At 45.1% G+C, this 27,996-nt stretch overlaps 3 protein-coding genes and 1 long non-coding RNA gene across 7 annotated transcripts in view; 2 read left to right on the plus strand and 2 right to left on the minus strand.

Annotated features, from left to right (window-relative positions):
• PNPLA7 (patatin like domain 7, lysophospholipase) overlaps window positions 1-1,106 on the minus strand; it is a 113,686-nt gene extending 112,580 nt beyond the window's left edge. The window contains exon 1 of the mRNA XM_083423416.1: window positions 414-1,106. The gene's annotated coding sequence lies outside the window, so the exon portion shown is untranslated. The remainder of the gene's footprint in view (window positions 1-413) is intronic.
• The window catches only part of LOC310669651 (E3 ubiquitin-protein ligase RNF183-like), a 172,787-nt gene that overhangs the window by 73,018 nt on the left and 71,773 nt on the right, over window positions 1-27,996 (plus strand). The window lies entirely within an intron of this gene.
• ZMYND19 (zinc finger MYND-type containing 19) lies at window positions 8,366-15,687 on the minus strand. Of its 2 annotated transcripts, none has more exons than XM_083422745.1 (6): window positions 15,287-15,687; window positions 14,007-14,066; window positions 12,861-12,967; window positions 10,969-11,109; window positions 10,275-10,455; window positions 8,366-9,065 (listed from the first exon to the last, which is right to left on the minus strand). In XM_083422745.1, exons 1-6 carry the CDS (start codon window positions 15,335-15,337, stop codon window positions 8,922-8,924), a joined length of 684 nt encoding a protein of 227 aa, XP_083278871.1. In that variant the 5' UTR covers window positions 15,338-15,687; the 3' UTR covers window positions 8,366-8,921. The 2 variants fall into 2 exon arrangements, with proteins under 2 accessions (XP_083278871.1, XP_083278872.1); XM_083422746.1 differs by lacking the exon at window positions 15,287-15,687 and adding an exon at window positions 14,317-15,088.
• LOC310669405 lies at window positions 21,695-27,994 on the plus strand. Of its 3 annotated transcripts, none has more exons than XR_014507173.1 (4): window positions 21,695-21,829; window positions 23,133-23,494; window positions 25,688-25,819; window positions 26,016-27,994. It is a non-coding gene; the product is annotated as an uncharacterized lncRNA (long non-coding RNA). The 3 variants fall into 3 exon arrangements; XR_014507174.1 differs by having other exon boundaries at window positions 21,727-22,196; XR_014507175.1 differs by lacking the exon at window positions 21,695-21,829 and having other exon boundaries at window positions 22,695-23,494.

Here is a 27,996-nt window from a genome sequence, read left to right on the forward strand (position 1 = left end):
CACACACACACACACACACACAACTACTTCAGTCACCCTGAAATCCACGACAAAGAGGCTTTAAAACTCCCCTTCTTTCAACGCACTCCTCACGCGGCAGAGCCCCGCACTATTTTATTTTTACTTATGACATTTCTAGACCGCCCTTAATCCGAGGAACACAGGGCGCTTTTGCAATATTAAAACACAAAAATACATAACGTGGTAACAAACAAAAACTATAACACACATCCCCCCACATACTAGACATCAAGAAATCCCCACATAAGATGTGCAGGGGTGGGTGGGATGGCCCGTCTCTTAATCCTCCACCCCCACCCCGTTTCCCCACAAAAAACCCACGCAGGCTATCCGTGGGTCGAGGGTGAAGAAGCCCCTCTCAGCCTCCCCATCAGCACCACAGCATGTCCCACCTCACGGCCGTCCCGATTCCCGACGGAGGCGAAGCGGAAACGCGGCAGCCACCCCACAATCTTCTCCCCGCCTCTGAGGGGGAGTGAATGAGGCGAGGCGGCGGCGGGGAAGGGAAGGCGAGGCCGGGTCAGGACGATCGCTCGCTGCCGCCGCCCCCTCGGCCTTTCCCTCCTCCTCTCCAGGCCTGAGACGACCTGAAGCGTCTCCTCCTCCTCCTCTCTCGGTCTAGGAAGGTGGCCATTGTGGGGAGGGCTCACTCGCCCGGCTACTTGGGCCGCCTTTCTCTCCACCATCGTCACCACCACCACCGATGTTGTTATTTTCCGTCCTTAACCATAAGGCGGGTTTCAACATTTAAAACAATTCTTTTTTTATTTGTATTGTTTTATTGTTTGTTTGTTTAATAAAATTGAATGCACCACCTGATTGTGTTGTCGTTTTTTTACACAAAAATAATCCCTCAAAGCGGTTTGCAAAAAGGTGAAACGGCAGAGAATCGAGGGGGGGGGGGAAATCACAATCCTAGTTAATGCAGACAACAGTGCAGCGCGTTAAAAACTCGCGCCAACTTTTTAAGAGACTGGGGAGCGCCGAAGAAAAGGGAAGAACGAAGGTTGCCTGATCTCAAAAGGCAGGGAGTTCCCCAAGTGATGGCGCTGCCCGCCCGAAGCGATCAAGTACTGTACTAAGCAAATGTGGGAAATGGGTATGACGTGGCACCTAGAGCACTGCCAGCCAGTTTGGTCAGAGAGCGGTTGTTTTATTGAGACAACCCTCAAACAGGGCACAGTGAAGTGTGGGGAATAACCATACGGGGGGGAAACCTGCCTGTTTAAAGAGTAGCAGGAGGACAAAAGGACACAATTTTTTTGTCATATGGCAGGATGTCAAATTAGGTGTACAGAATGTATAGCAGATGACCCGCACAATTTAGAATCCACATCTAGCATTCAGAAGTCTACTGTTGACTGAATGGAAATACAGATGAAAATCCCACATCTCGCCAGATATCCCTCTCTATATACACCAATGTCTGAACTCAAAACATGGCATCTACTTCTTGCTAATAAATATATAAATGTGCTTCTAATTTGCTTCTAATTGTACCCTTCCCCCAACCAACCCTGACCATTCTTTTGTTTTACTGCATATTTCATACCTTCCAACATTTCTCCAATGAAAGTAGGGACATCCTATTCCGTAATAATAATTTTACTATATATACGACACATATGACTGGGTTGCCCCAGCCACTCTGGGAGGCTTCATATATATACATAAAAAACATACATAATAAAAAAAATTAAACATTTAAAAAAATCCCTATACAGGACTGCCTTTAGATGGCTTGAGGGTCAGATAACTCAATATCCTGCAACATTTCTCTGATGAAAATAGGAACATCCTACCATACCCTCCAACATTTGTCCAGTGAAAATAGGGAAGTCCTAAGGAAAAGTGGGACATTCCGAGGTCAAATCAGAAACTGGGACATCTTCTGTAAATTTGGGACTGTCCCTGGAAAATAGGGACATTTGGAGGGTCTGATATTTTTCTACTACAGATTCTTGAACTTTATGAGTGAGCTGCATCTTTAATTGTTATATTTTTATTTAAAAGATCAATAAAAATACTTTTAAATAAAAAGGATAGAAGCAATAAAAGGGCTCCACGTTGGGAAGCTCAAATGGGGCCTGGGAGCCACCCCACTAGAACTTCCCCCCTCCACAGACTTTCGGCATGGTGTAGGCCTGTTGGAAATCAGTGTTCCAGTGTGTTGATATATTGTTGTGTGTCTGTGTTTATAATTTTATTAATATTTTATTATACTTTGTAGCCAAGACTGTTATACATCTTTCGTCAAGAAAAAATAAAGCAAGTTATATTAAGTAGTGGGTGAACATAGCAGACAACACAGAGATTTCTCCAAGTAGTTCTTTATAAGTAAGCTGGAACTGAACTGAACTGAACAGCTCAGCTGGCCTGCTTTTATAGGCAGCCAGCTGTCAACATTGTAACAACCACCACCCAGGGTTTCCCACCTAAATTAACTGATGTGGACCTGAGTGAAAACTATATACACAATACCCCTGGTGGCCAGGGTGAGAACTTCAACACATAATTCCCCTCCCCACCGAGATAAGGCATTAGTTACAATCATAGTGGTTCCATTACATACAGCAATACCCTTATTGGTTTCAGTAAGGCACATAAGCATATTACCAGGTGAGCCCGGCCTTGGCTGGGGAGGGCGGGGTATAAATAAAAAAATATTATTATTATTATTATTATTATTATTATTATTATTATTATTATTATTATATTAATTGACCCTATTCACCATACAGCTTTACATGTGCAGTTGGTCCAGTGAACATAGTCTTTTAAATAAGCTGGGCGCTTGGAAACCCTGCCAGACCGCCGAGGGCCAGTACCAGAGTCCGGGTGGCCACCCAATTCCGGCAGGGACTGTGATGGAACCAAATGTGGCGTTGAGCCCACGTTCCCTGGCTCCACTGCTGTCGAAGGAACTGCCATGAGCGGACTCGGTGGACGGTCAGGCACAGCGGTGGTCCGAATCTCTGGAGAGCCAGGCAGACCCACCAAAATGACTTGGCTCAGCTCCATGCCCTCAATTTGTGAGGAAGATGTAGGTGGAGCCTCGGCTTCCATTTGCAACTGCTCTGGAGCTGGGGCCACAGTTGGGGGCACAGCGGTAATGTCCAAATCCCCAACCCTGTGCCTTAGCTGGTCTATGTGCCAGCGCCACAGGTGTCCGTTCTGGAGTGCCACCTGGTACGAATGGGGGGCCCTGACTCCCACTACTGTGGCCGACACCCAAGGAATGTATCCCACAAAGTTCCAGGCAAAAACCTTATTCCCCGGAATAAAGGACCATGGCATGTTAGTACAGCCTGGGGGCTTGGCCATACCAAAGTCCCGGTGCAGCCGGTCAAGCAGAGACCTGAGGCGGCGGCCCATAAGCAGTTCAGTCAGGTTCTGCCCTGTGGCTACATGAGGGGTGATGTGCTGCACAAGCAAGTATTCAGGGACCCGCTCATGCCAGTCCCTCTGTTCTAGGTGCTCCAGTGCCTCTTTTCCTCATCACACCATTCTCTCTGCCTGCTCGTTGCTGGCCAGGTGAAATGGTGCCATTAGGGCATGGTGGATGCCCAGCCCCAAGAGGGACCTTTCAAAGGTGCCTAACGTGAACTGGTCCGTTGTCCAAGATGAGGACATCAGGACATCCATGAGTTGCAAACAGGCCTCGCAGCACCCGGATGACAGCTTCAGTAGTGGTGGAGGGTATCAGGGCCACCTCCAGCCATTTGGAACAGGCGTCCACCACTGCCATAAAGGTCTGGCCGTGAAAGGGGCTGGCAAGATTGATGTGCACCCTCGACCAGGGTGCCTTGGGCATCTCCCAGGTGTTGCCCTTAGTTGCCGGCGGTGCAGGTCTTGACTCTTGGCATGCTTGACAGGAGGCAGCCCACAAAGTGATGGCATCGTCCGTGTTAGGCCACCAGACGTAACACCGAGCCAACGCCTTCATTTTTACAATCCCCAGGTGGCCGATGTGGAAAAGGAGGGAAATAAATGACATTATGTGGGAGAAAAGAGCAGCAAAGCAAAAAATAAACAAACAAAACCCAAACTCTAAAGTATGGTGAATAGATTAGAGGATTGGCATTCAAAAAGTGTAAAAAAACAAAGGCAACCTCTCAATAAATTTGTTTTATTATTATCTATTGTGTTTCTCTCATACTGTACGTTTTATCATTAAGATGGTTTTCCTTAAGTTATAGTGGGGGGGGGGGCGGGTTTCCATTTTTCCATTTTTGTGGAAATCAATGTGCTGATGTTTTAGAGCCACATGTCCCACCTGTTTCAATGGGTCTTGTTTATTTTGGACAGTTTCGGTGTCTCGGCTTCTTCAGCCCATCCGCGAAATGTTTTAGGAGTCTTCCACTCCCCATTAATTTCAAATAATGTCGTAGACAATTTAATTTGATTGATTTCATTTATACTCCCCCCCCTTCTCCAAGGAGCTCAAGGTAGTGTACATGGCTCTCCCCTTCCTCATTTAATCCACATACAGCAACCCTGTGCGATAAATTAGGCTGAGACTGTGACCCCAGTGTGAGCTTTATGACTGAGTGGGGATTCGAACCTGGTCCGGGCTTAGTCTGACACTCTAACCACACTGGCACTGTGTAAATATGGTGAATAGGTAAATATTCACATTGTTGTGTGTGATGCAAATCAGATCAAAAGTGGAAAAGGACAATGCCTGCTTTTCATGAGCAAATGCACATATTAATTTCCATATGGTACTTACTGTGTTCACCTGAATTGCTCACAGTGGCTTACTTGTGGCTTCTATAACTGTATTGCATTTATATCCCACCTTTTCTCCAAGGAGCGAAGGGTGGCATTACATGGCTTTCCTTTTCTTCCTTTAATCCCCACACAACCACCCTGTGAGGTAGATTAGTTGAGAGGCAGTGACTGTGACATCCACTGTGGGGATTTCAACCCTGGTCTCCCAGGTCCTAGCCCAACACTCTAACCACTACACCACACTGGCCACAAATCCTAAAAATTTAGAGGAGCTGCAGGGGCACCGGGAGAGCAATCCTATGAACCAAAGCCATAAAAAACATGTTACAGGGTGGAGCTGCTTTCACACTTAACTAGAACATGCATGCAAAAAACCTCCTAAATCTATTGTGTGAGGAAGCAGTCCCATGGGGACATTTTTTGGATGGGAAGAATTCAGGCAGCAGAACCGTCCAAACTAAACAAGGCAAGTGTGAGTGCTTAGCAGATTTGTAGCGTTGGTGCTTGTAGGTGTTTTAAAATACACATGCAAAAGGAGAAACCCATTCCCTACCGACCCACAACAGGCATGGGGCAGAAAGAAGGTGATGCACATGTTATACAAGGAGCACAGGTAAAGACCAATCAGCCTTTGCAAACCTGGTGCCCTCTTAGTACATTTTGGACAACAACTCCCAGGTTGGCAAAGGTTGCATTAAATACACCAGTTCACAAATGCAGAAATGCCACACCCTTAACACAGGCCTCCTTTCAGTCTCTTTAACACAAAATTCAATGAACAACCATAAGTTGGGCAATCAGTAAAGATTGGCTTATGTACATATGAGGTGGAGCAAACTACTGCTGCTTGGAAGTGTAGATATGAAGGCACCTGCGAGGAAGGCACAAAGCCTATGTGGAACAATTTTAAAATGAGATGGAAGAGACAATGATGTTTATATACTAAATACAGTTGTATGGGAGGATGCACTGAAAACAAAAAGGTCTTGACTTCAGAACTCTCTTGTATGTATTTTGAGTTTTGATAGCTGCAGCTGTTCTTTTCTCTGCTTATCCTGCTCTTCTGTTAGCCACTCAAGTATCCCTTTGGTGGGAGAGAAAAGTGACGCATTTCCCTTGTTCAGTACAAAACACAGAAATAACTGGCCAGATTCAAGTATACCCAAGAAGCAATGATTTCCTTTGACTGATAAGTCTTGAAAAATAGACTCAAATTGGGGGCGCTTCAGGGCAGAGAAATATTGGCCACTGTCAGGAGTGCCTAAACTAGCATTCCACAGCATTGATTCCGCAGAAGGCAGTGATGGCCACCAATTTAATGTGATTAGAGACAAATTCACAGAGGCGGCTATTAATGGCTCCTAGCCACAATGCCTCTATGATCTGCCTGCTGTCAAAGGCAGGAAGGCTTCTGAATACCAGCTGGTGGAAACCAAAGGTGGGTAGAGTGCTTTTGTATTTGAGTCCTTTGCATCAGGTTGGCCAATGTAAGAACAGGATGCTGGAATAGATGGGTCACTGACCTGATCCAGCAGTCTCTTCCTATGATCTTAATCTCGTGCCCTCCAACTGCTTTGGACTACAACACCCATCAGGCCCAGCTGGCAGGGCTCAGTTGATTTAAGCTCTAGTCCAAAATGGCTAGAAGATGCATCATCATGGAAAGCTGCCTATAAACCACTGCTAAGGTTGCAGTACAGGCCTGCCCAGCAACTACTGTGGTACCTCAGGTTACATACGCTTCAGGCTACAGTCTCCACTAACCCAGAAATAGTGCCTCGGGTTAAGAACTTTGCTTCAGGATGAGAACAGAAATCGTGCGGTGGCGGCACAAGGCCCCATTAGCTAAAGTGGTACCTCAGGTTAAGAACAGTTTCAGGTTAAGAATGGACCTCCAGAACGAATTAAGTTCTTAACTCGAGGTACCACCGTACTTTTATTGGTGGGTCACATGTCTATGCCACCACCACCCCAGCCCACAGTGAAATGCCAAAAACCCTCCTAGTTGGCTAACATCCAGGTTGCTGCTAGGAGGGCCACAAGGTACTGTTCATAGAGACTGAATTGGTGACAGGCTTTTCAGTTACTGATCCCTACACTATAGATAGATGAAAAGGATAGGTTCCTACTCTGGACTTAGAAACTGGCCTACCTGGACTTACCTGCCTTGGATCCAAATAGCAGGCAGCAACACATGGGCTCATTGTGGCTGGGTGGAGGTAGTCTTAACAGGAACCATGCTCCCCCCATGATTTACATGGATGGGGTCTTCTATGTTTGCACACACTAAGGGTCAAATATCAGGTCTGTTTCCACTTACTGCTGATGGTGGTAAACAATTACCGTATTTTTTGCTCTATAAGACTCACTTTTTCCCTCCTAAAAAGTAAGGGGAAATGTGTGTGCGTCTTATGGAGCGAATGCAGGCTGTGCAGCTATCCCAGAAGCCAGAACAGCAAGAGGGATCGCTGCTTTCGCTGCGCAGCGATCCCTCTTGTTGTTCTGGCTTCTGAGATTCAGAATATTTTTTTTCTTGTTTTCCTCCTCCAAAAACTAGGTGCGTCTTGTGGTCTGGTGCGTCTTATAGAGCGAAAAATACGGCACATTCTTCCACCCATCTCCAATTCTGAGCCATATATTGGTATGGGCATAAATAGAACCTGTCACACAGACACCTGGTTTTAAGTCAAGTGTCTCATGGAGTTCCACACATAGATACGTGCAGAGACACTTAGTTTTTGCAACTTTAAAATAACTTGCTTTGGGAAATGTAGTGGCATCTCTTCACTGGACCACTGGCCTGTCTCAGAGAATACACAGCTTATTATTCTACCTACTTAAACTACTCAAAGCAAGTTTGCCTTTTAAAAAAAAAAGTCTTACACTACTTTTAAAAGGTTTAGGTCTCCAGAGGCAGGAATGAGGAATCTGTTGCCTTCCAAACGTTGTTGGGCTACAACTCCCATCATCCCCAACCATGCTGACTGAAGCTGATGAGTCCAACTACATCTGGAAGGGCAGATTCCCTATCCCTAAACTTGGGGTGGGGGGGGGGACAGAGATGTGGAGGGGCAGCCAGCAAGTAGGTCCGCAAGAGTATGGCAGAGAATCATGGTTTGGCACACAGATGCTGCAATAAGAAACTATTCCTTGTTCATCTTAAAAGATTACAGCAGGACAAAAGGGCAGGGGAGGACTAACAATGCTGTACCGGCCTAAATTCAACAGTGACATGCCAATATAGACTTCCCCATGACTATACACCTTTCAATGAGAAATGGGGTCATCAGTCACCAATCCCAAACCTCTGCTTATGGAAGCCTGCTTGCACCTTTGCCTTACTGCTCATGGTTCCTTATGGAGTGGTGGAAATATCATTAGGAACTATGACTACCAGGATGGGGGGGGGGCATGGTTGCCTCTACAGACAGATGGGGAAGAACAGTGATGGGAAGCAGCTAAGCAGCTCAGCGGCTTTTGCAATCTTCAGAGGAAAGTGTCACTCATGGGGGGGGGGGGGGCTGGGAACAGACCAGCAACATGCTGTTGATGGTGGTGGACAATCATTCACAGCTGCTCAAGTTTTTAAATGAGCAAAAAAGGCAGCCAATCCATTCCAATCCTTTACTTGAAAACACAACTTTCCATGCAGAGTTGTTCAGATTTAACTGCTGATGTTCTGAGCTAGCTCCCCAGGCTTTCTCCTAGCCACAGGGGGAGGAAAAACTTTTTTTTGTTTCTCTTTTTGCTACTGGACAGTTATTTCAACCAACAATGTGTTCTCACTTGAACATTACAGTAAATGAGTCCTATGCAAGAGAACTTCTAACAAAAAAGAACAAAAAAAAAACTCTGTACACAACTTTACAAACATATTAACATATAAATAACAGAAAGCTTCCAAGCAGGAGAGCTTCCCCAGTAGTCTTTTTTTTTGCTTCAGACGTTTTCTTTTTTTTTAACACTGGAAGGGAAGAGTCAGTCCCTTTCCTCAAGCATCACAGGGATTGGTTTGTCTTTTTCAGATATAAAAAAAAAAATTTCTCCTCTCTCTCTCTCCTTTTTGTCAGTGCCTCTGGCTTCAAGTGAGCAGTTCGTGCAAAGTGGGCACCTCCTCCTTAACCTTCTGGAAGGTGCCCTGTGGGGCTAAGGCCTCAGCCAGCTGGTCATCGTTCTGGTCCAAGCTCTTGCTGGAAGACTCGCTTCTTCTCCCGACAGTGCTTCTTGTGGGCCGGCCAGTCTTTCTGCTGGCACTGCGAGCCGCAGTACCGTGCGACCTGGCACCGCCCACAGATGTTAAATTCACGTAACTGGAGAGAGGAGTACGGGACAAAAATCAGTATCCCTTTTCAGGGCCCCTAGAGAAAGAAATCCATCCCCCACAAAAGCAAGCCAACCAAAAGGGTCCTAAGGTGGCCAGTCCCAGGGCAATCTTTTTAGGAACTAAAGCAGGCCTGGTCAGGATCTGGGTAGAACAGCCTGGGAACCCGACAAAATGCTGCCTTGGTTTTCATTGTGGATAAAATATTATCTAGCCCCCACTAGTGCATTTCTCTTGTTTATGAACCTGATGGTCTCATTATGAGTATCATCTTCTTTTTCTCCACCCCCACCCAATCTTAGACATTCTGAATTCAATGGGAATGAGTCAATTTCTTTCCCTCATGGTCTACAACAAGGATAGGGAGCTGTGCCACCCGCCACCCCCACCTACTGCACTGGCCAGGCTGGCTGGGGCTGAGGGAGTTTCGAGCTGCAGTTCCCCACCCCTGGGTTTATAACTATGGCTTTGGAACACAGAACACTACCTTACACCAAATCAGACTAGTATGGCCCAGTTCAGTGTACCACCTATGTTGCACAGAAGAAGTGCGCCAAAGTTTTGAGCAGGGATCTTTCGTAGCTCTAGCAAGAGACTGAACCTAGGACTCAAAACCGATGCTCTCCTGCTGAGTTGGAGACCCTTCTATATCCACAGACCTATTTACATATTTTCCTCCACAAAAGCATCCAAAACTGTCATCAGAGGAACAGATTCCCTTTGTACAGGTTATCTTTTCGGGTGACTTCTATCCATCCTTCTATACAACAAAGTTACTTCAGTGAGGTTTAAAACCAGAGCTGTTCATTCTGATCTTGTTTCCCCATGACCCTGTCCTAAGAAAAAGTGGGCTAGGAAAAGGGGGGTTTGGCCTATGGGCAACACTGACTTTTCCACACTGAGAGGTAAGGTGAAGAGTTATCCAAATAGAATGGTAGCACAAAGTCAGTTGTACTTCACAGAACACCATTGAGAGAGAGACGTGTCTGAAGCTTGGAAGCCGCTGGCCAGGATAACTATTTAGGCTAAAAAGGTGCAGTGAAATTCCTTGCAGGGGGTACAAAGAACACACTAGCAGTGCCTAAGGACTTTTTGGTTTTTTAAAAAGAAGCAACCACACTGAAGAGGGTGAACTTGCAGCAGCCAGCCTAGAACAAGGACGGTCTTATCCATGACTTGCTTCTGGTTTTGAACGCACCTGTTTCTCAATCACTGTGCAGGGAGGGTAGTGACATTCATAGTATGTGCACGAACTCTCCTCTTCTTCCACAACATCCCCATTAGCGTTATAATAGCGTGTCACATTCAGCACCGGAAACTGTTCCTCTATGGGGTCTGTGGGAAGCTGCTGGATCGCCAGCCAGTATAAGCTTTGTTCCCTTCAAGAAAAAACAGCAAATTAAATATTTCCGCAGCAAGCTTGTGCTGCACCGTAGCAACATGTTAAAACTCCAACCCTCTCAAAGCAGAAAGTTGACAGTAGCCACAATCACAACATACCTTTAAAGTACTCTGATACAGTCTTAAACAGTTATGTCTTCCCCTAAAGAATTATGGAAACTTTAGCTTGTTAAGGGTGCTTAAAGTTGTTATAAGGCCCCTGTTCTCGCTAGCAGACATACAATTACCAGAGTAGTTTAACAACTGATTCCTCATTCAAGGGAATTCTTGAGAATTGTTGCTGTGTGAGTGGAATAAATAACCTAGGGTGGGAGACATATCCTCCCCTCTATGGCCAGGTCAGAGAGAACTTAGCACCACAGTTTCTTCAGATGCAAAGAAACACACATAAAATATCATCAAGGGGCTATGCAAAAAAACAAGTTCTGGGGTTGTTTGACTTCCAGCCCCTTTTGTCCCTCTTGCCTGTCATACTGTTATTGAGAATTTACCTTTGTTTACTAGAGATTTCTTCAGCTTTGGGCCGCCATCCCCATGGAACCAATCGCAGGTTGTCTAGACGATTGTCCACTGTTACTGCATTCAGATGCACAACTTGAAAGCCAGGGGCGATGCCCCCCCTGTGCCTCTCCCTGAAAGAGAAGACGAGCCACCTGCAATTCCTGAAAGGAAGCATTCAGATGCTTCTAGTTGCTTGGACTCCTATACTACATCATGGGCTGCCCTTGGAAGGCAGTATGGAAACTCCAACACACTCAAAGAGCTGCTACCAGGGTTCTAACCAGAGCAGGTCATTGTAGACAACACATCTCAAAAGAGCTTAACAAGCTTACTTTGACTTCAAGGTGCTGGGTCTGAAAATTTAAAACCTTACACGGCTTAGGACCCAAGGCATAAAGGACACCCACCCCCCTGTCCAGTTCTTAAGATCTTCTGCTGATGACCTTCAGCAGGCATCCCTGCAATTAGAAATACAGTGGTACCTTGGGTTAAGAACTTAATTCGTTCCATAGGTCCGTTCTTAACCTGAAACTGTTCTTAACCTGAAGCACCACTTTAGCTAATGGGGCCTCCTGCTGCCGCTGTGCCGCTGCTGCATGATTTCTGTTCTCATCCTGAAGCAAAGTTCTTAACCCAAGGTACTATTTCTGGGTTAGCGGAGTCTGTAACCTGAAGCGTCTGTAACCCAAGGTACCACTGTAAATTGGGTGGTGATCAGGGGAAATGAATTAGAAATACACCTCGCATCTTCTAGGTAGCAGGCAAATTCTTTTTTCTTTTAAGTCACCCAAGCTGTTACAGGGAAAGGATCGTAGCTCAGCAGTAGAGTCTCTGGATATTGGAACCCTGGCTTCAAGTTGTGGGTAGCCCTGTGGCACCTGGATGGGTTGGAGCATTTTGCATGCAGAAGGTCCCATGTTCAATCTCCAGGATTTCCAAGTAGGACCAGGAATGTCCCCTGCCTGAAACCCAGGAAAGCTGCTGCTGCTGCTATCAGTCAGTCAGTCAGCATAGACAGCACAGAGCTAGATGGGTCAACCTAGATCTAAATACATGGCAGTTTTGTATGTTCAAATTATAGAGAGAAAAAGGGAGGGGGTAAGGATACTTTAACACACAACACAGCCGACTTTCCTTTTACATGGCGGCTCAGTTTGTACATCACAGTATACCTTAGCTAACGGTTTACTGTGAATGTATTTGTCTCCCCTCTGCTCCTACTAGAAGAAAACAAACCATGATCCCTTGGGCTTAGAAGATGTGTCCAAAGTAGGGACTATGGTTTGTTTCACCTCCAACAAATCACAATCAGAAAGCTAAAATCACAATCAGATCACAAACAAATCACAATCAGAAAGCTACCATTGCACTGTGGAGAGCGTATTAACTTATGGGTCTGTATGTGGCCAGGACTAGCCGCCAGTTTCTACGCAAATGCAATTCTGGTTCTAAACGCAGCATAAGGGGTCTCTATAGTATAGTGTATTTTAAAGTGGGGTTTCAGAGTTTTTAGGTGTTTTTGAATGTTTTATGTAGTTTTTCAATTTCATTGTTCTGCATGGGACAATGTCAATAAAGATATTGTATCGTATCGTAAAAACAAACATTGGCTACACACCGTGGGTTGTCAGGAGAAAAGCAAACCACAACTCCTGGTTTGGACACAATGCTAAGCCAGGGATTGTGGTTTCTTTCTTCCCACCATGAATGGGGAGAGGTAAGAAAGACGCTATCTGCTCATGCACAGCAAACCACGGCTTATGGCTTACCCTGACACATGAGAGTTGCCATTATAGTGCCCATCTCCAAAGACTATACATACACATGCCTCAGCAGTCTGGAAACCTGAAGCGATGTTATTCCCCTGCATAATGATACCTACCACAGTAACTCGTGCAGTAGGCGTCCAAAGCCTCTTCCTCGGTTTTTGTCAAACGCAAAGGCAAATATTCTAGCACCATTTCCATCTGCGTCGACTTCCATTCGAGCCTGGTCAAAGACAGAGAACACATCTATTCATACATTTTGTTTAAAATATTTGTATGCTCATAGCATCATAGCAGCTTCAAATACAAAATACAGTGAAATGTAAGTACAACTATTAATGGACAGAAACGTAACAGTCATTAAAACAGAAAACTACAACCCAAGTAACAGAAATGTTAAAAAACAAATAAATGGCAAAATATTAAACACTTGGGTTAATAAAAGTTTTCTCTTGAGATGCATGCTCTGCCCCAGGAACCCAGTTTCTGTGCTTGAGTCACTCTGTGGTGAGTTAACAGACACTCTATATAAGATCAGAGCCTTCTTGTTCAGCGAGCCTGAAGATATATATAAACCATGTCGAGTCTCTAATTTTTCCCCAGACACCTCAAAAGCCTGTGCAGAACCTGTTGATATCAGGTAAATGAATGGGTGAAAGTGTAATGTCAGTGTATTTCAAATTGGCCCCTTTTCCAAGAGCAATACATTTTCTATTAAGCTCCGCAAAATCCAATCTAAAAATACATGAAGCCTATATAAAAGAAAATTCATTCTAAAGTAAAGCAACTCCTGATTCTGCAAGTGAAGGACAACTTGCCTGGCTATCCTACTTCAGAGAACAGTTTGAGTCTTTGGAGAACTTGGTATTTTTCATACAAGTCCTTGCCCAAACCCAGATGTCTGGATCGGGCTGAGCCCTTTTATGACCCACATGCTGTTTCAAGGGAAAATGCCTCCTCGTTCTCTCTCTGCCAACTTATTCAGATAGTCATTATATGAGACCACCGGCTTTCATGAGTTAGATTAAAGCAGGTTCATGAGACAATCAACCTGCCTGTTTTTGATCTACCCTAATTATTGGCCATGTCAGGTCAGGGTTCATATGGAGAGCCTCAGGTTCCCCATCCCTGATCAAGAGGAATAATAGCTGACATGTGGTCCTCCCAATGCTCTTCAGCCATTGGATATGCTGACTGGACCTGATGGGAATTTGAGCTCAACACTTGGAATGTGGAAATAGGGTAGATAACATGGTTCTTACCTCAAAAGAGTAACTCTCCACAAGTGGAATGTCTTGCTCGTCAATCAGTGTGTACTTTGTCTAGAATAAAAAAGGAAGGGTAATTAAATATTTTATATTGTGGATACTTTTCCAATACCTAGCAAGGCACTCTTCATTCATTTCAGCAAAAGAACAATTTAAGCTATTCCAGGGCACATCTTACACTGAAAAGAGAAGTTTTACACCTTAAATAAGTCATTCATCTGACCGGGCATACTTCACACACTTGTCTAAACCAGGGGAAAGCTGCTCCAGGGTTAGCCTTGAGCATTCTGGGATCTCTACCTACCATTGTGTCCACAAGCCTTCTGGGAAGTCCAAATGCCAGAAAGGGGTGTATTGCCTTTCTCTTGCCTTTGGAAGTAGGATAGGAGAGGAAGAAAGAACTGTAAAATGCAAGTTCTTGCTCAGAGACCAAAATCTGCAACTGAGAGGGGCAGCTCTGGCCCAATATAGATTATACCACACAAATCAGTTAGCCTTTAAAGGACAGTTTTGTGTTTCAGTTTTTGCTATAACAGATTAACATACAAAACTTAACCCAAACAACCTGTAAAGCAAGACATTGCACCAAGTATTGGTACACATCCTTTGTGGTCCATGATTATTCCAAAAAACAAAAATAGAAAAGTACAACAACAAAAGAAAGTTACAACAAATATGTATCAATAAATATGTATCAAATCTGCACAAGAAAATAGGAAGCTACTTAGGATCAGGTCAGACTATAAATCTGTCAGTATCACCTAGTCTAACCAGTAGGCACACTCCAAAGCAGAAAGAAACCTCTCAGAACACTTGCTATGTAACCCTTTGAAACTGCAGGTGCCACCTCCATGTGGTCTGCCAGTGAGCTATGGGCCCCTTTATAGCCTGAATGCAAAGGATATAAAAAGAAAGAAATATCCCCATTTGAGGTCCACCAGCTCATTACCCTTCTACAGGGAGAGATGCAAAGAGAGTAAAAAATAGAAAAGGGACCTCTAAACTAAAACCAGCCTCCCGCATCCTTCTATCTTTAATAATAATAATAATAATGGGCTCATGGAACCCCAATGAACCCAGTGACGTCACAGAGGGGTCCTGTGTGACGTAACGGAGCAGGTCAGACGCGCGAGGGGGCGGTAAAGTGATAGAGGAAGGGGCGCGGGTCTCCCAACACAGAACACGCGAGGGTACGGAAACACACGCACACCGCATACAGACGCGCAAATCCTACTTCTCCCACCCCGCCCCGCCCCACGGGGCCCCACGCGTACCTTGCCGGCCACCCGGCCGAGCCGCACGATGCCCAGCTTGAAGTCGGTCATGGCCTTGGCCTGGCAGGGAGCGGAGAGGAGGGGGGAAAGGGGAAAGAGGGAGGAGGAGGAGGAGGAGGGGAGGAAGAGGCGCAGGCCGGAGGGAGACCCCGATGCCACGCGCCGCCGCCTCGCGCACGCCTCGGGCAGGAGGATGGGGAGCGGGGGGCGGGGCAGCGCGCACCGCCGGCGCCGCCGCTGATGCTGCCGCTCTCTTCTTCTGCCGCCGCCACCAACTCCTCCCCCCTCCCCCACCAATATGAAGCCGCGGCCCGCCAATCAGCGCGCGAGCCGCGGCGGCGCGTCATTTCTACCCGCCCGAGGGCCGCCCGGCGCGACCGAGCGCAGCCGCGGCGCCGCGTCACGTGTCCGGCGGCGGCGGCCGATGACGCACATCGCACTCGCGGGAATTCTCTCTCTCTCTCTCCCGTCCGGCGAATGGGCACGACTGAGCAAGCTAGGAGAACCTCCCTCCTCCGCCTTTTAAAGGGCACGTCCCATATATAATAAAAAGTGTGAGAGATTATTTGCGAGGTGGAGTACCCCATATTAGTGCGCGTGTAGTATATATTTTATTATTATTATTATTATTATTTGGTTGTTTCCCAAGGATCTATTTTTTTTTATTCAAAATTATAACAAGTCATATTATCCAAAAACATATCATCCTTGTTCCCCCCCCCCATTTTTCCTCCCTCCCTCCCCCCTCCCACACCAAACCCACCCACCCCCACCCCACCCTCCGACTTCCATCAGTTCCAGTCTTTGGTTTCTCTGAGAATGCTATTTTCTGCAGGTTACAAAGTTGTATAGATCCTCAAACTATTTAGCTGATTACTATCAATAACAAGTTTGTGAATGTTTATTCAAAACCTGCCAAGGAGTCCAGTTCGCTTTGTTGCGTCTTCAGATACTTTGTAAAGGGTTTCCATTCATCCTTAAAGTCACAGTTATCCTTGTCCCGTAGCTTATATGTCAGTTTTGGCAGTTCTGCATAGTCCATCAAATTTTCTTGCCATGATTCTTTAGCTGGGGTTTCTTCAGTCTTCAATCCTTGTGCTACCAGAACTCTCGCGGCTGTTATCGCATACATGAAGATGTTTTTCAACTTCTTTGGCAGGTCTTTCCCTACAATCCGCAACAAAAATGCCTCGGGTTTTTTAACAAATGTTAAATGGAACATTTTCTTCAATTCGTTTTATATCATTTCCCAAAAATTTTAAATTACCTTACAATCCCACCACATATGATAAAATTTCCCCTCCTTTTCCTTACACTTCCAACATATATTTGAACTAGTTTTGTACATTTTCCCTAACTGCACTGGTGTTGTATACCATCTGTACATCATCTTCATGTAATTCTCCTTCAATAGGGAACAATCTGTAAATTTTAAGTCAGTTTTCCATAATTTAACCCAATCTTCCATCATAATGTTGTGACCTACATCTTGTGCCCATTTAATCATAACTGATTTTACCTCTTCATCTTTCGTCTCCCATTCTAATAGTATGCTGTATGCGGTCTTCAGTAGTTTCACTTTCCCTTCAATCACCTCCGTTTGAAACCTAGATCTAGTATAACTAAATCCTTTCTTGCTGTCTTCTTTGTGTATTTCATATAGTTGTTGATAATGCAACCAACTCTGAAAGTGGTCTTTGATCTCATCATAATCTCTTAATTTCCATTTTCCATCATGTTCCTTTAATAAATCAGCATATGTGAGCCATTTTCCTTTCTTTCCAAGTGGTTTGAGCAGTAATGCTTCATGTGGTGAAAGCCACCATGGGGTCTTTTGTTCCAATAAGTCTTTGTATCTCTCCCATACTCTCATCAGTGATTTCCTGATTATATGGTTGTAAAAACTTCTATGAACCTTCCCTTTCCCGTACCATAAGTATGCGTGCCAGGCAAATCTGTTGTCATGTCCTTCTAGTTCTAATGCCTCTTGCTTGTCCAATCTCATCCAGGCCCTGATCCATACCAAACAAGCAGATTCATAATACAATTTAAGGTCTGGGAGGGCAAACCCGCCTCTATCTTTTACATCTGTAAGTATTTTATGTTTTATCCTTGGCCTTCCCCCCCCCCCCCGATAAATCTTGAAATCTCTTTTAAAGCATTCATCTTTCAGGATAACTGGTATTGATTGAAAAAGAAATAGCATTTTTGGCAACACATTCATTTTAATCGCCGATATTTTTCCTAACATTGAGAGATTCATTCTGCTCCATATTTCTAAATTTATTTTTACCTCAAGCCAATTTTTTTCATAGTTTTTTTTTTGTTAGTTATTTTTTCATAGTTATTTTTTGTTAACCAAATCCCTAAATATTTGACCTTTTTATGGACTTCAATCTCAATGTTTTGTTCTAATTCGGTTCGTTCTGCTTCCTTCATGTTTTAACTAATAATTTAGTTGCGCGTTTAGTATATTTTATCTTTCTCTCTGTTAATATAAATCCTGTACATATTACTGCGTGTCTATAAAAAATAAAATTTACGCCATATATCTTAGTGTGCGCCGATAAAATAGATTTTGACATTGTTCTAATAATTTTATACACACATTACGGGCCACACTCCACAGAAAACCAATCCCTGTCCTTCAAAATGAGGAAATGCCCCCCACCAACTCCTCTCACTACCAAGGAAATGTAATAAGCGGATAGAAAGAGAACCTACTCAGTTGACGCTGACAAAAAAACCCACATGCACACTGTATAAAAGAATGTTTCACCACCCCTCCCCTCCTTTTCTTTCCCATTTAACTCTAATCAATTTTAAATCTACCACTATGCTGAAGTTATCTTTCAGCCTTTCCTTGTCATCCTCTGGAATACAAATCTCTACACTTAGTGTGTTAAAGAGAATCCTGAACGAATGCTTTGAGAATAAGGCTGACTTTCATTCACTCTTTCTGCTCTGCTGTGCTAGCACCCAATGATATGTAAATGTAATGCACTAAGTTACCCATTCAATCTTATTTGTTAAAATAGTTCTCGCATCTAAAGTGGGTCTTCTTCGTTTTCTTCCAAGGGTAACCTAGCCAGCACTTCACTCTGAAGTTTCGGGGGGGGGGGGGAGTTTGTCCTGGAATCTGTGTGGTTTCTCATTTAGAATCTATTTTGTATTTATCCTAGCAGTTTGAAAGCACGTCAAAGTGCAAGTAGATAAATAGGTACTGCTCCGGCGGGAAGGTAAGCGGCATTTCTGTGCGCTGCTCTGGTTTCACCAGAAGCAGCTTAGTCATGCTGGCCACATGACCTGGAAAAACTGTCTGCGGACAAAAGTCGGCTCCCTCGGCCAGGGAAGGGAGATGAGGCCTCAACCCCAGAGTCGTTCGCGACTGGACTTAACTGTCAGGGGTCCTTTACCTTTACCTTTTTAAAGTTGCAGTCTATGCAAATTCCAATGAAACAGTAGAGCATATGCAAGAAGTAAATGTGAGATGTACACTAAGTAGAAAATATGCATCTGCTGCCAAGTGAGAAGCTCCCAGCATTCAGTGCAGGCTTCTTTAGCCCTTTTATCATTGTTGTTAAGCCATGCTTAAGCTGGGCAGCAGAAGCAGAACATGGACTAACCTTCCTTAGATAGAATTGCTCATATCTAGACCAGGATCAGCTAAGCTGTGATCCTCCACATATTGCCGGACTCCCGTCTTCCATCACTGCTGACCATTGGCTATGCTGCCTGTGGCTGATGGGAGTTTGAGTCCAACAAGATCTGGAGGGCCACAAGAAGTTAGCCCCCCCCCCCCCGACTATGCCATAGCCTAAGGCACAACAACCAACTCTTCTTCCTCCACCTTCTTGTCCTGTTGGGCAGCCAAATGAGGATGAGTAAGGGGATAAGGAGATAATTAAAAACAATAAACATTCTTCTGCTTCCTCTAGGAATAGAGCACATTTTTGCATTTCTCTGGAAAACTGAAAGATTACTTAGGAGGAAGTTTGCCTTTTAGGTAAATGCATTTGTAATCACCAGGCTGGTTTAAAAAATGCTAGGAACTTACTATTGCTTACTATTTCAGTATTTTTTGGCTGAGCTGATAGTTATGAGCAAGCAATAGTTGGACATCTAACTAACTCATGAATGGGATGCTAACTCATGAAAGAGAGAGAGAGAGTTAACATCATATGTTAGACTTGGGGTGGGGAGGGAGGTGGTTTTCTTTCTTTGTACAGATCAGCACTTTTAAAAAGTCTTAACTGTGGATTACAAATTCTAAGAAAGCTAATGTTTGGCAGAACTGTAATACTGTTTACATTTACCTTTTATTTAGTTAGTTGTGCTGAATTAATTTTGTAAATAGCGACCGTTATCTGCATAAAATAAAATATATACATTTAAATAACCAAAAAGAAGCCAGAAGTTGAAAATAAATAGTTCTAAAAGAATCAAAACATTAATAAAATCAGCAGTTAAAATATGCATACAGTGGTACCTCAGTTTACAAACTTAATCCATTGCGGTAGTCCGTTCTTAAACCGAAACCGTTCTTAAACCGAGCCATGCTTTCCCTAATGAGGCCTCCCGCCACCGGTGCCCTTCCACCATTCGGATTCCGTTCTTAGACCGAGATAAAGTTCACAAACCGGGACACTACTTCCGGTTTTGCAGAGTTCGTAAACTGAATCATTCTTAAACAGGACTGTTTTTAAACCAAGGTACCACTGTATTTCAGAAACACATATTGAATACATTGAGGCTTGCATTGCAGGGGGTTGGACAAGATGACACTCTGGGTCTCTTCCAACCAAAATGCAAAACTGCACAGGCTCCGTGTATTTGAAGAAAGAGCAAAGCGTGATGGCAGAACACCTGCTTTGCATGCAGAAAGTCCCACATTTGATCCATGGAACCGTATCGGTCTCCTTTTTGTGCTGCTTTCATGTTTGCCGCAAACACTGCAGAACACTGCAACTTCCTATGCTCCTTCTTGAACTCCAAGGAACTCAGGGGGCCATCTATAGCTTCCTCCTGCCCTGTTATGCTTCCAACAAGCCTGTGATGAGGTTCATCTGAGAGTGAGTGAATGGCCCAAGATCTCTTAGTGACCACTATGGCTGAGTAGGGATTTAGTTTCTAGTTTCCCTGCTTGTTGCAGAACTGCAGCTCTTGGTGCATTTCAGGGGGTTGGACTAGATGACCCCCAGGGACCCTTCCAACTCTCCGATTCTATGATTCTACATTTTGTGGGTTTTTAAAAGACCGGCCATTGCATAATCTCTGTTGGGCTGGTGTTGCGAATAAGTGTCTTCAGCTTTTTAATTAACCTCCTTTGAGGTTGCAAATAAATGTGTTAGTCTTTGAAAGTGCTAACACAAGGCTGTGAGCATGAGGATGCTGTAACAGACTCAGAAGCGTGTGTGTGTGTGTGTGTGTTTTCCGTCTGAGTTCAGTTGATAGGAATCAGGCATGGCAACTGAGCTGTAGGCGTGTTGCCTGTGTCAATCCCCTTCTAGCATGTGTATGTGTGCCATCATGATGTGTATACATATGCAAAGGTAACCTTGAGCATATAGACTGGCACCTCTCCCCACCCTGATGTACCGGCAGAGTTAGTGTCCCTTTAACTGATGTGTGACAAGCAGAAATTAAGGAGGTCAGAACCAGCATTTTTAGTGTTATTCCTTGGAAGCCTGTGGGTTTTTAAATTCCCACTTCTAACTGTTTAAAAGGGTTGCAGATCCTTTTGTGTTCTCTCACTGACTTGAATGGGACAAGATTTCAGACATGAGCACGCTTGCATTTGAACTTGGTGGAGCTTACAGCTTGAACAATGCACAGTTTGAAGTTCAAACTCTGAACCAGACTTTGAACCTTACTTAAAAGTAAGTCCCACTGGGGCAGCTCAGCTAGCTGTGCTCTTTCCCCCATATTCCCCCAGCAGTTTGATAAAACACATAGGGGGCGTGGGCTGGGGGGAGACACCCATGTATAATAGGATGTCCCTGTTTTCATCTGAGAAATGTTGTATGGTATGGAGGGTGGTAGAGTTTTTGAAACAAGCCGGCTTGTTCCCATACTAGGATGCGGTTAATATAAAGCAGATGCTTTCAATCTTGCGGCTAAATCCAAATGCAGTCAAGTTGGAAGTGATCTTCTCCGTCTAGCGTAGGAAAATATCAAGTATATCTGAAAATATCTGAAGGACTTCTGGTAGGGCAAGATGGCAGGCGCCATGGGTGTGTGGAGCTCCTGAGGACAGCCAACACCAACTGCGCTGCCTGGCTGGTCCCCAAGCTGTCCAAACCGCTGCCGCCAGAGGAGAGCCGGGGAGATCTGGTGCATCAGCCAGGAAAGTCACCCAGAGCCCCCCCCCCCCCCGTGGCCTTAGCTGTGCTGGGACAGGGAACACCTGACCAACAGCCCAGTGGAGCTCTGGGGCCTGGAGCTGAACAGAAACAAAGCAGAAAGAAAAAAGTAGTCCCCCACCAGCCGAACACCATCATACCGCTGCCGCCGCCTCCACTGACACCACAAGGAGATAGGAAAGTACCAGGAGGGCCAGGAAGGCCGCAAATAATTGCTTGGCGTAGCCTAGACCTGATCCAGGCCTAACTTTCTGGCAGCTGGCCTGACAAGAGTAGGCAGGGGCTCAGGGGGAAACTGCACACCAGAGGCCACCACAGGGGAATACATACACAGCATGGGCCCTCCAAAGCTATGAATATTAATACATATATATTTCTTTTTTATAATATTTATCCTGGGGTTTTTTTAAAAATCATTTCTTCTTTTTCTTCTTTCTTTTTCTGTGAAGAACTGTAAAAGCACCCTTGCAGGAGGCCTGAACCATAGAAGGGAATACCGCCTTAGCCCTTACCCAGGGATCTGACAACCAGTGAAATTAAAATGGCATGTGAGTCAAAATTACTACCAATACATTCTTTAATCATATACACAAACCCTTTTTTTCACTCATTAATTTTATTTTTTTATTCAGTTTTACACATTTTCTATTATTACTCACTTATTTATTTTTTTTACTGGGACACGGGTGGCGCTGTGGGTAAAACCTCAGTGCCTAGGACTTGCTGATCGCATGGTCGGCGGTTCAAATCCCCGCGGCAGGGTGAGCTCTCGTTGTTTGGTCCCAGCTCCTGCCCACCCAGCAGTTCGAAAGCACCCTTAAGTGCAAGTAGATAAATAGGTACCGCTTTATAGCGGGAAGGTAAACGGTGTTTCCGTGTGCTGCGCTGGTGCTGGCTCGCCAGCTGCAGCTTCGTCACACTGGCCACGTGACACGGAAGTGTCTTCAGATGGCGCCGGCTCATGGCCTCTTGAGCGAGATGAGCACGCAACCCTAGAGTCGGACACGACCGGCCCGTACGGGCAGGGGTACCTTTACCTATTTTTTTACTATTCTTCTTGTGGCTATTCTATCTTGCGGCTGAGTCCAAATGCAGGCAAGTTGGAAGTGATCTTCTCCGTCTGGTGTAGGAAACTATCAAGTACAGTGGTACCTCGGGTTACATACACTTCAGGTTACAGACTCCACTAACCCAGAAATAGTGCTTCAGGTTAAGAACTTTGCTTCAGGTTGAAAACAGAAATCGTGCTCCGGCGGTGCGGCAGCAGCAGGAGGCCCCATTAGCTAAAGTGGTGCTTCAGGTTAAGAACAGTTTCAGGTTAAGTACAGACCTCCGGAACGAATTAAGTATTTAACCCGAGGTACTACTGTACAAAATCCTGTTGAAGAAATACTGTGCGACTGGTATGGGTAAGCGTTTCACAATTGGTATTTTATGGATCTGTTTATGACATTTACAGTATATCCCTCTTTTCTTCCAAACAGCTCAAGGTGATGTCCGTATTTCTCCTTCTCTCCATCTTCTCCTGACAACAACCCTGCCAAGCCGGTTAGGCTGAGAGGGAGTGGCTAGCCCAAGATCACCCAGTGCGTCTCAGGTCTGAGCGGGAAATTGAGCCCTGCTCTCCCAGGTCCAAGCCCAGCACTCTAACCACTCGGCCACATGGACTCTCCTGGAATCTTGGCATGGTGGCCGTGCGTTCCATGTCACCAAGCAACGGAGGCTGTGACTGTTTGGACTGAGGTTCTGGCATCCTCAGCATCAAGAGGTTGGCAGAGGTTTGCTGTAGTGACCCTTGCTTATTTAGATTAGAATACAGTGGTGCCTCGCAAGACGAAAAGAATCCGTTCCGCGAGTCTCTTCGTCTAGCAGTTTCTTCGTCTTGCGAAGCAACCCCATTAGCGGATTAGCGCTATTAGCGTTTTAGCAGCTATTAAAGGCTTAAGGGATTAGCGGATTAGCTGCTAAAAGGCTATTAGCAGCTTAGTGCCTTAGAAAAAGGGGGTGGGGAGCGGAAAAAAAATCGCAGGAACTCGCAAGACATTTTCGTCTTGCGAAGCAAGCCCATAGGAAATTCGTTCTGCGAAGCACCTCCAAAACGGAAAACCCTTTCGTCTAGTGGGTTTTCCGTCTTGCGAGGCATTCGTCTTGCGGAGCACCACTGTATGGCATCTCAGAGACTTCTGGAGGTAAGTGAAAGTTGGCATTTCCAGGGGACTTAGCTTTAGGACGTAGAATAATGGTATCACCAAGTTTGGCAAAGAGCTATCAAAGGTCAAAGGAAACTTTTTGTGCAAATATTTTAGAAGGGGAGAATGAATGCTGTAAAGGAAAATTTAGTCATCTACAGTGGTGCCCCGCAAGACAAATGCCTCGCAAGACGGAAAACCCGCTAGACGAAAGGGTTTTCCATTTTGGAGGTGCTTCGCAGGACGAATTTCTCTATGGGCTTGCTTCGCAAGACGAAAATCTTGCGATTCCTGGGGTTTTTTTTCCGCTCCCCACCCCCTTTTTCTAAGGCACTAAGCTGCTAATAGCCTTTTAGCAGCTAATCCGCTAATCCCTTAAGCCTTTAATAGCCGCTAAACCGCTAATGGCGCTAATCCGCTAATGGGCTTGCTTCGCAAGACGAAAAAACCGCTAGACGAAGAGACTCACGGAACGGATTCTTTTCGATTTGTGAGGCACTACTGTATATTGTAGTTGGTTGAATCTTATTTTAAATAGCATTCTATATGCTGTTTGTCATTAAAGAAATATTATGTAAATCTGGGAAAGGGTTAATTGATATTTCTACATAATGGATACTAACTTTGTACAGTGGTACCTCGGGCTACATACGCTTCAGGTTACATACGCTTCAGGTTACATACACTTCAGGTTACACACTCCGCTAACCCAGAAACAGTGCTTCAGGTAAAGAATTCAGCCTCGAAGGGACTTTGGAGCATGTCCTGAAACATTTTTTGGACTTTAGTTCTGACTATGGAGTATGGGCTGACCTGTTGAGAAGGAATAAAGGAACTGTCAAGATGGAGTCCCCTCGGGACCTACTCCTCGATACCAAAGGAAGGAAACTAAGAATCAGCTCAGCAGAAGATAAAGGAAAGTGTAAGCATAAATTTGAAGAAGACCTGCAGAAGGGACATGGAGAAGAGTTAAGAGCCTCGGATAGAAGATCACCAGGTTGATGGGCCATATAGAACTGGTAGAAAGGACTGACGGAATCCAAGACCAGGGAGAAGAGACGATGGAAGAAGATTGGAAAAAAATATATAAAAATTTATTTAGAGAAATATTGTATAATTAATGAATGTTAGGAAATGTTGGAATGAAATTACATGACTTTAGTAGAAATATTATAAGGAGTTAAGTATAAATAAATTTTAAGGTTTTGATGGTAAGATAAGGTTAAAATAAATTAAGATAACTAAATGATAGAAAGCAGTGAAAGACGGAAAGGATTTGCTGATATAATTAATAACTGGAATACAAAAATGGGAGGCGTGAAGAGGTCGAGGAAATAAGTTAATGAAAGATAAGGATAAATATTGGAGGTGTTTTTAATTGTTTTTGTGTTTTTTTGTGTTTTGATGTATTGTGCTTTTTTTGCTTTCTTTTTATGTATTTTTTTATTCTTCTCTCTTTTTCTTTTTTCACTTCTTTTTTCCTTTTTGTGTAACTTCTAAACTTCTAATAAATATTTTATATATATATATATATATATATATATATATAAAGAATTTTGTTTCAGGATGAGAACAGAAATCGTGCAGCAGCGGTGTGGCAGCAGTAGGAGGCCCCATTAGCTAAAGTGGTGCTTCAGGTTAAGAACAGTTTCAGGTTAAGTACGGACCTCCAGAATGAATTAAGTACTTAACCCAAGGTACCACTGTACTGTTGTTTGAAAGGGAAAGGGAAAAACATATTTCATATAAGCCTCTCAGAGCCTTTTTGGATGAAAAGAAGAGTACAAATGCTCTGAATGAATGAATGTGTTCTCCTTGTGGACCTCTCTGACCTTCATCTCTTGTTTCAGGTCACCTTCCTTCCTGCGGAGCAGCTCTTGGAGGCCAAGTGCTTCCTGGCCAGTGACCTTGCTGTAGAGAGCATCTTCGAGCCCTTGGACATCTCCCACTTGCTGCAAAAGTTCAGCGGCAAAGCAGTGGAGGTAGGATGCTGCCAGGGTGGGAGAGAAGAATCTCCACCTTGAAGTAGGGGAGTCCACCCCATGCCATTGGGTGGCCATGACACATGTTTGTTGGGAGGGGCCTCACAATGTCAGAACAAGAACCTCAGCCCAAGGGTCCTGAGACAGCCCCACCTCATGGTACCATCTGAGTGACCCTCTCCTTCATCTCTGACAGGTGGAGGTGCTGCTGGAGGCCTTCCATAAGATCACTCCAAGGTCTACAATGGAGGGCAGAGAAGTGGCCATCTGCGCTTTTACCTTAACATCACCTGGATAAAGTGGTTGAATACCTCCTCCAATTTTCTTTCACATATGAGGCACTCAGGCTTCTACCAGCCTAAGAGAGATGTTGGGAATTTGCAGGGCTTGCTCAGAAAGTAACTCTCTCCCTGAAGGGGGAGGCCAGGCAGCTGGAGAACCTGCTCCCCACAGTGTCAGCAGCCAGTCTCCAAATCTCTCCCTCCCTCTGGATTCCCAGCTGATTTGCTGCCTCATGGCAACAGACAGAGGATTTGGAGGGCTCCCGCTGTGGTACCATAGCCAGGATTAGGTCCTTTAGCAGGAAGAGCAACAGAGCAGAAGCCGAGAAGGCAGGGACAGGTCTCTGTCCTCTAGACGAGGCAGCAAGGGGTGAGATTGGTGCAGGTTCCCCCTCTCTTTTTGCCATCTGCAGAGATGCAGCAGCACAGAGGGGCTGATCCAGATCACTGAGGGATCCTTCTGGAGTGCAGGAGACCAGGGAAGACCAAGCCATTTCCTCTCTGTGACATGGCAGCAAGCAGTAGAGTTCCTGATGGAGCTGGACCACCTGTGGAGGGGTCAGGTTTCGAGGCAAAGCGTCTTTCTGGCCCCCGCACCACTGCCCAGAGAACCAAATGGTCCCCTCCGTGCAACAATGCGCCATCCCTGAGCCAAGAGATCTGACTCTTGCTGTGCCTGCAAGAGAATATGGCAGGAGGTTTTGGCTGACCAACAACAACTACTCCATCTCAAGGCTGAGCAGCTGCATCAGAGCCCCTTGGCAGAGTCTGCCACCGCTGTGGTAAGGGTGAATCCCCTGCTTCTGGCTTCTTCTCCCCAGAGTAATATCAAGGGGTTTCTGTATTCTGCAGAAAAGCAGGGAAAGTGACTTGCACTTCTCTCTCTTCCAGCAACACCTGACCAGCCTGTTGCACACCATCCGCAGGATGGACGAATGCAAGGTACCTGTGCGCCATCACTTTCCACAGCTGCTGATAGCTGCCAACTTCCTGCCTGCCCAGGAATTCCTCAACTCAGTAGCACATCGCAAAAGGACAAATTGAGTCCCTTTTCCTTCATTTTCTGGGGTTTTCTGGTCCAGCTTGATTTTCCAAGGGAGACTATCCTTCAGGTGGCTACTAGGGAGCAAGGATGCGGAAGGAATTTGATTCTGTTTGCATGTCAAGGCAGATCTGCATAATTCATAATTTCTGGAAATAGCAACTTCTGGGGGAGCCTTGTAAATGTGGTTTTCCAGTTTGGTTCTTGGTGTTCTGGTGTTCTTGGTGTTCACGCAGGAGAAAGTGGCTGGAGCAAGGAGGCCCCTGCTTGGTTTCGACTCTTTTGTTCCCACCAACAGCAGAGAGTCCCCCAAGGCCCCATTCTTGATCCCTATGCCACAATCATGCCATCTTTGGCTACATTGAAGAGACTGCAAACCCAAGCAAGGTCTCTGCCCAATAGAACGTAGCAAAGGCATCTTTATTGATGAGATCTTTGCCAATGGAGGGGCAATTGTAATCTCCTACAAAAGGCCTTCCAGTAACGTTGTTATGGCTGGCTCCAAGAAGTATCGTTCCCAAGGTTCCACATTTAAAGTCTTTCCTCTGGATGCAGATAGCAGACATCCGCCCTCCCCAATTTAGACGGCAACCTCAATGGGGGTTCCCCAACATGCCCCCTTCAGAATTTGGACCTTACCCCTACTATGTACTCGTTTACCTTAAATATTCTGTGGCTCATGTCAAGGCTACTTAGGTCCATTCACTTCAGTGGGTTTGCTCAGCGCAAAATATAGTTGGATCCAACTCTCCATCTGTAAAACTACAGATGGTGGATAAAACAAGAACCTGTCGAAACCTCCATTGGGAAATGTTTTGTACAAGGAAAGCATCCTATCCCTTCACCAAAGAGTT

This window comes from Podarcis tiliguerta (assembly GCF_965153285.1).
Source record: "Podarcis tiliguerta genome assembly, chromosome: Z".
Classification (NCBI taxonomy): domain Eukaryota; kingdom Metazoa; phylum Chordata; class Lepidosauria; order Squamata; family Lacertidae; genus Podarcis; species Podarcis tiliguerta.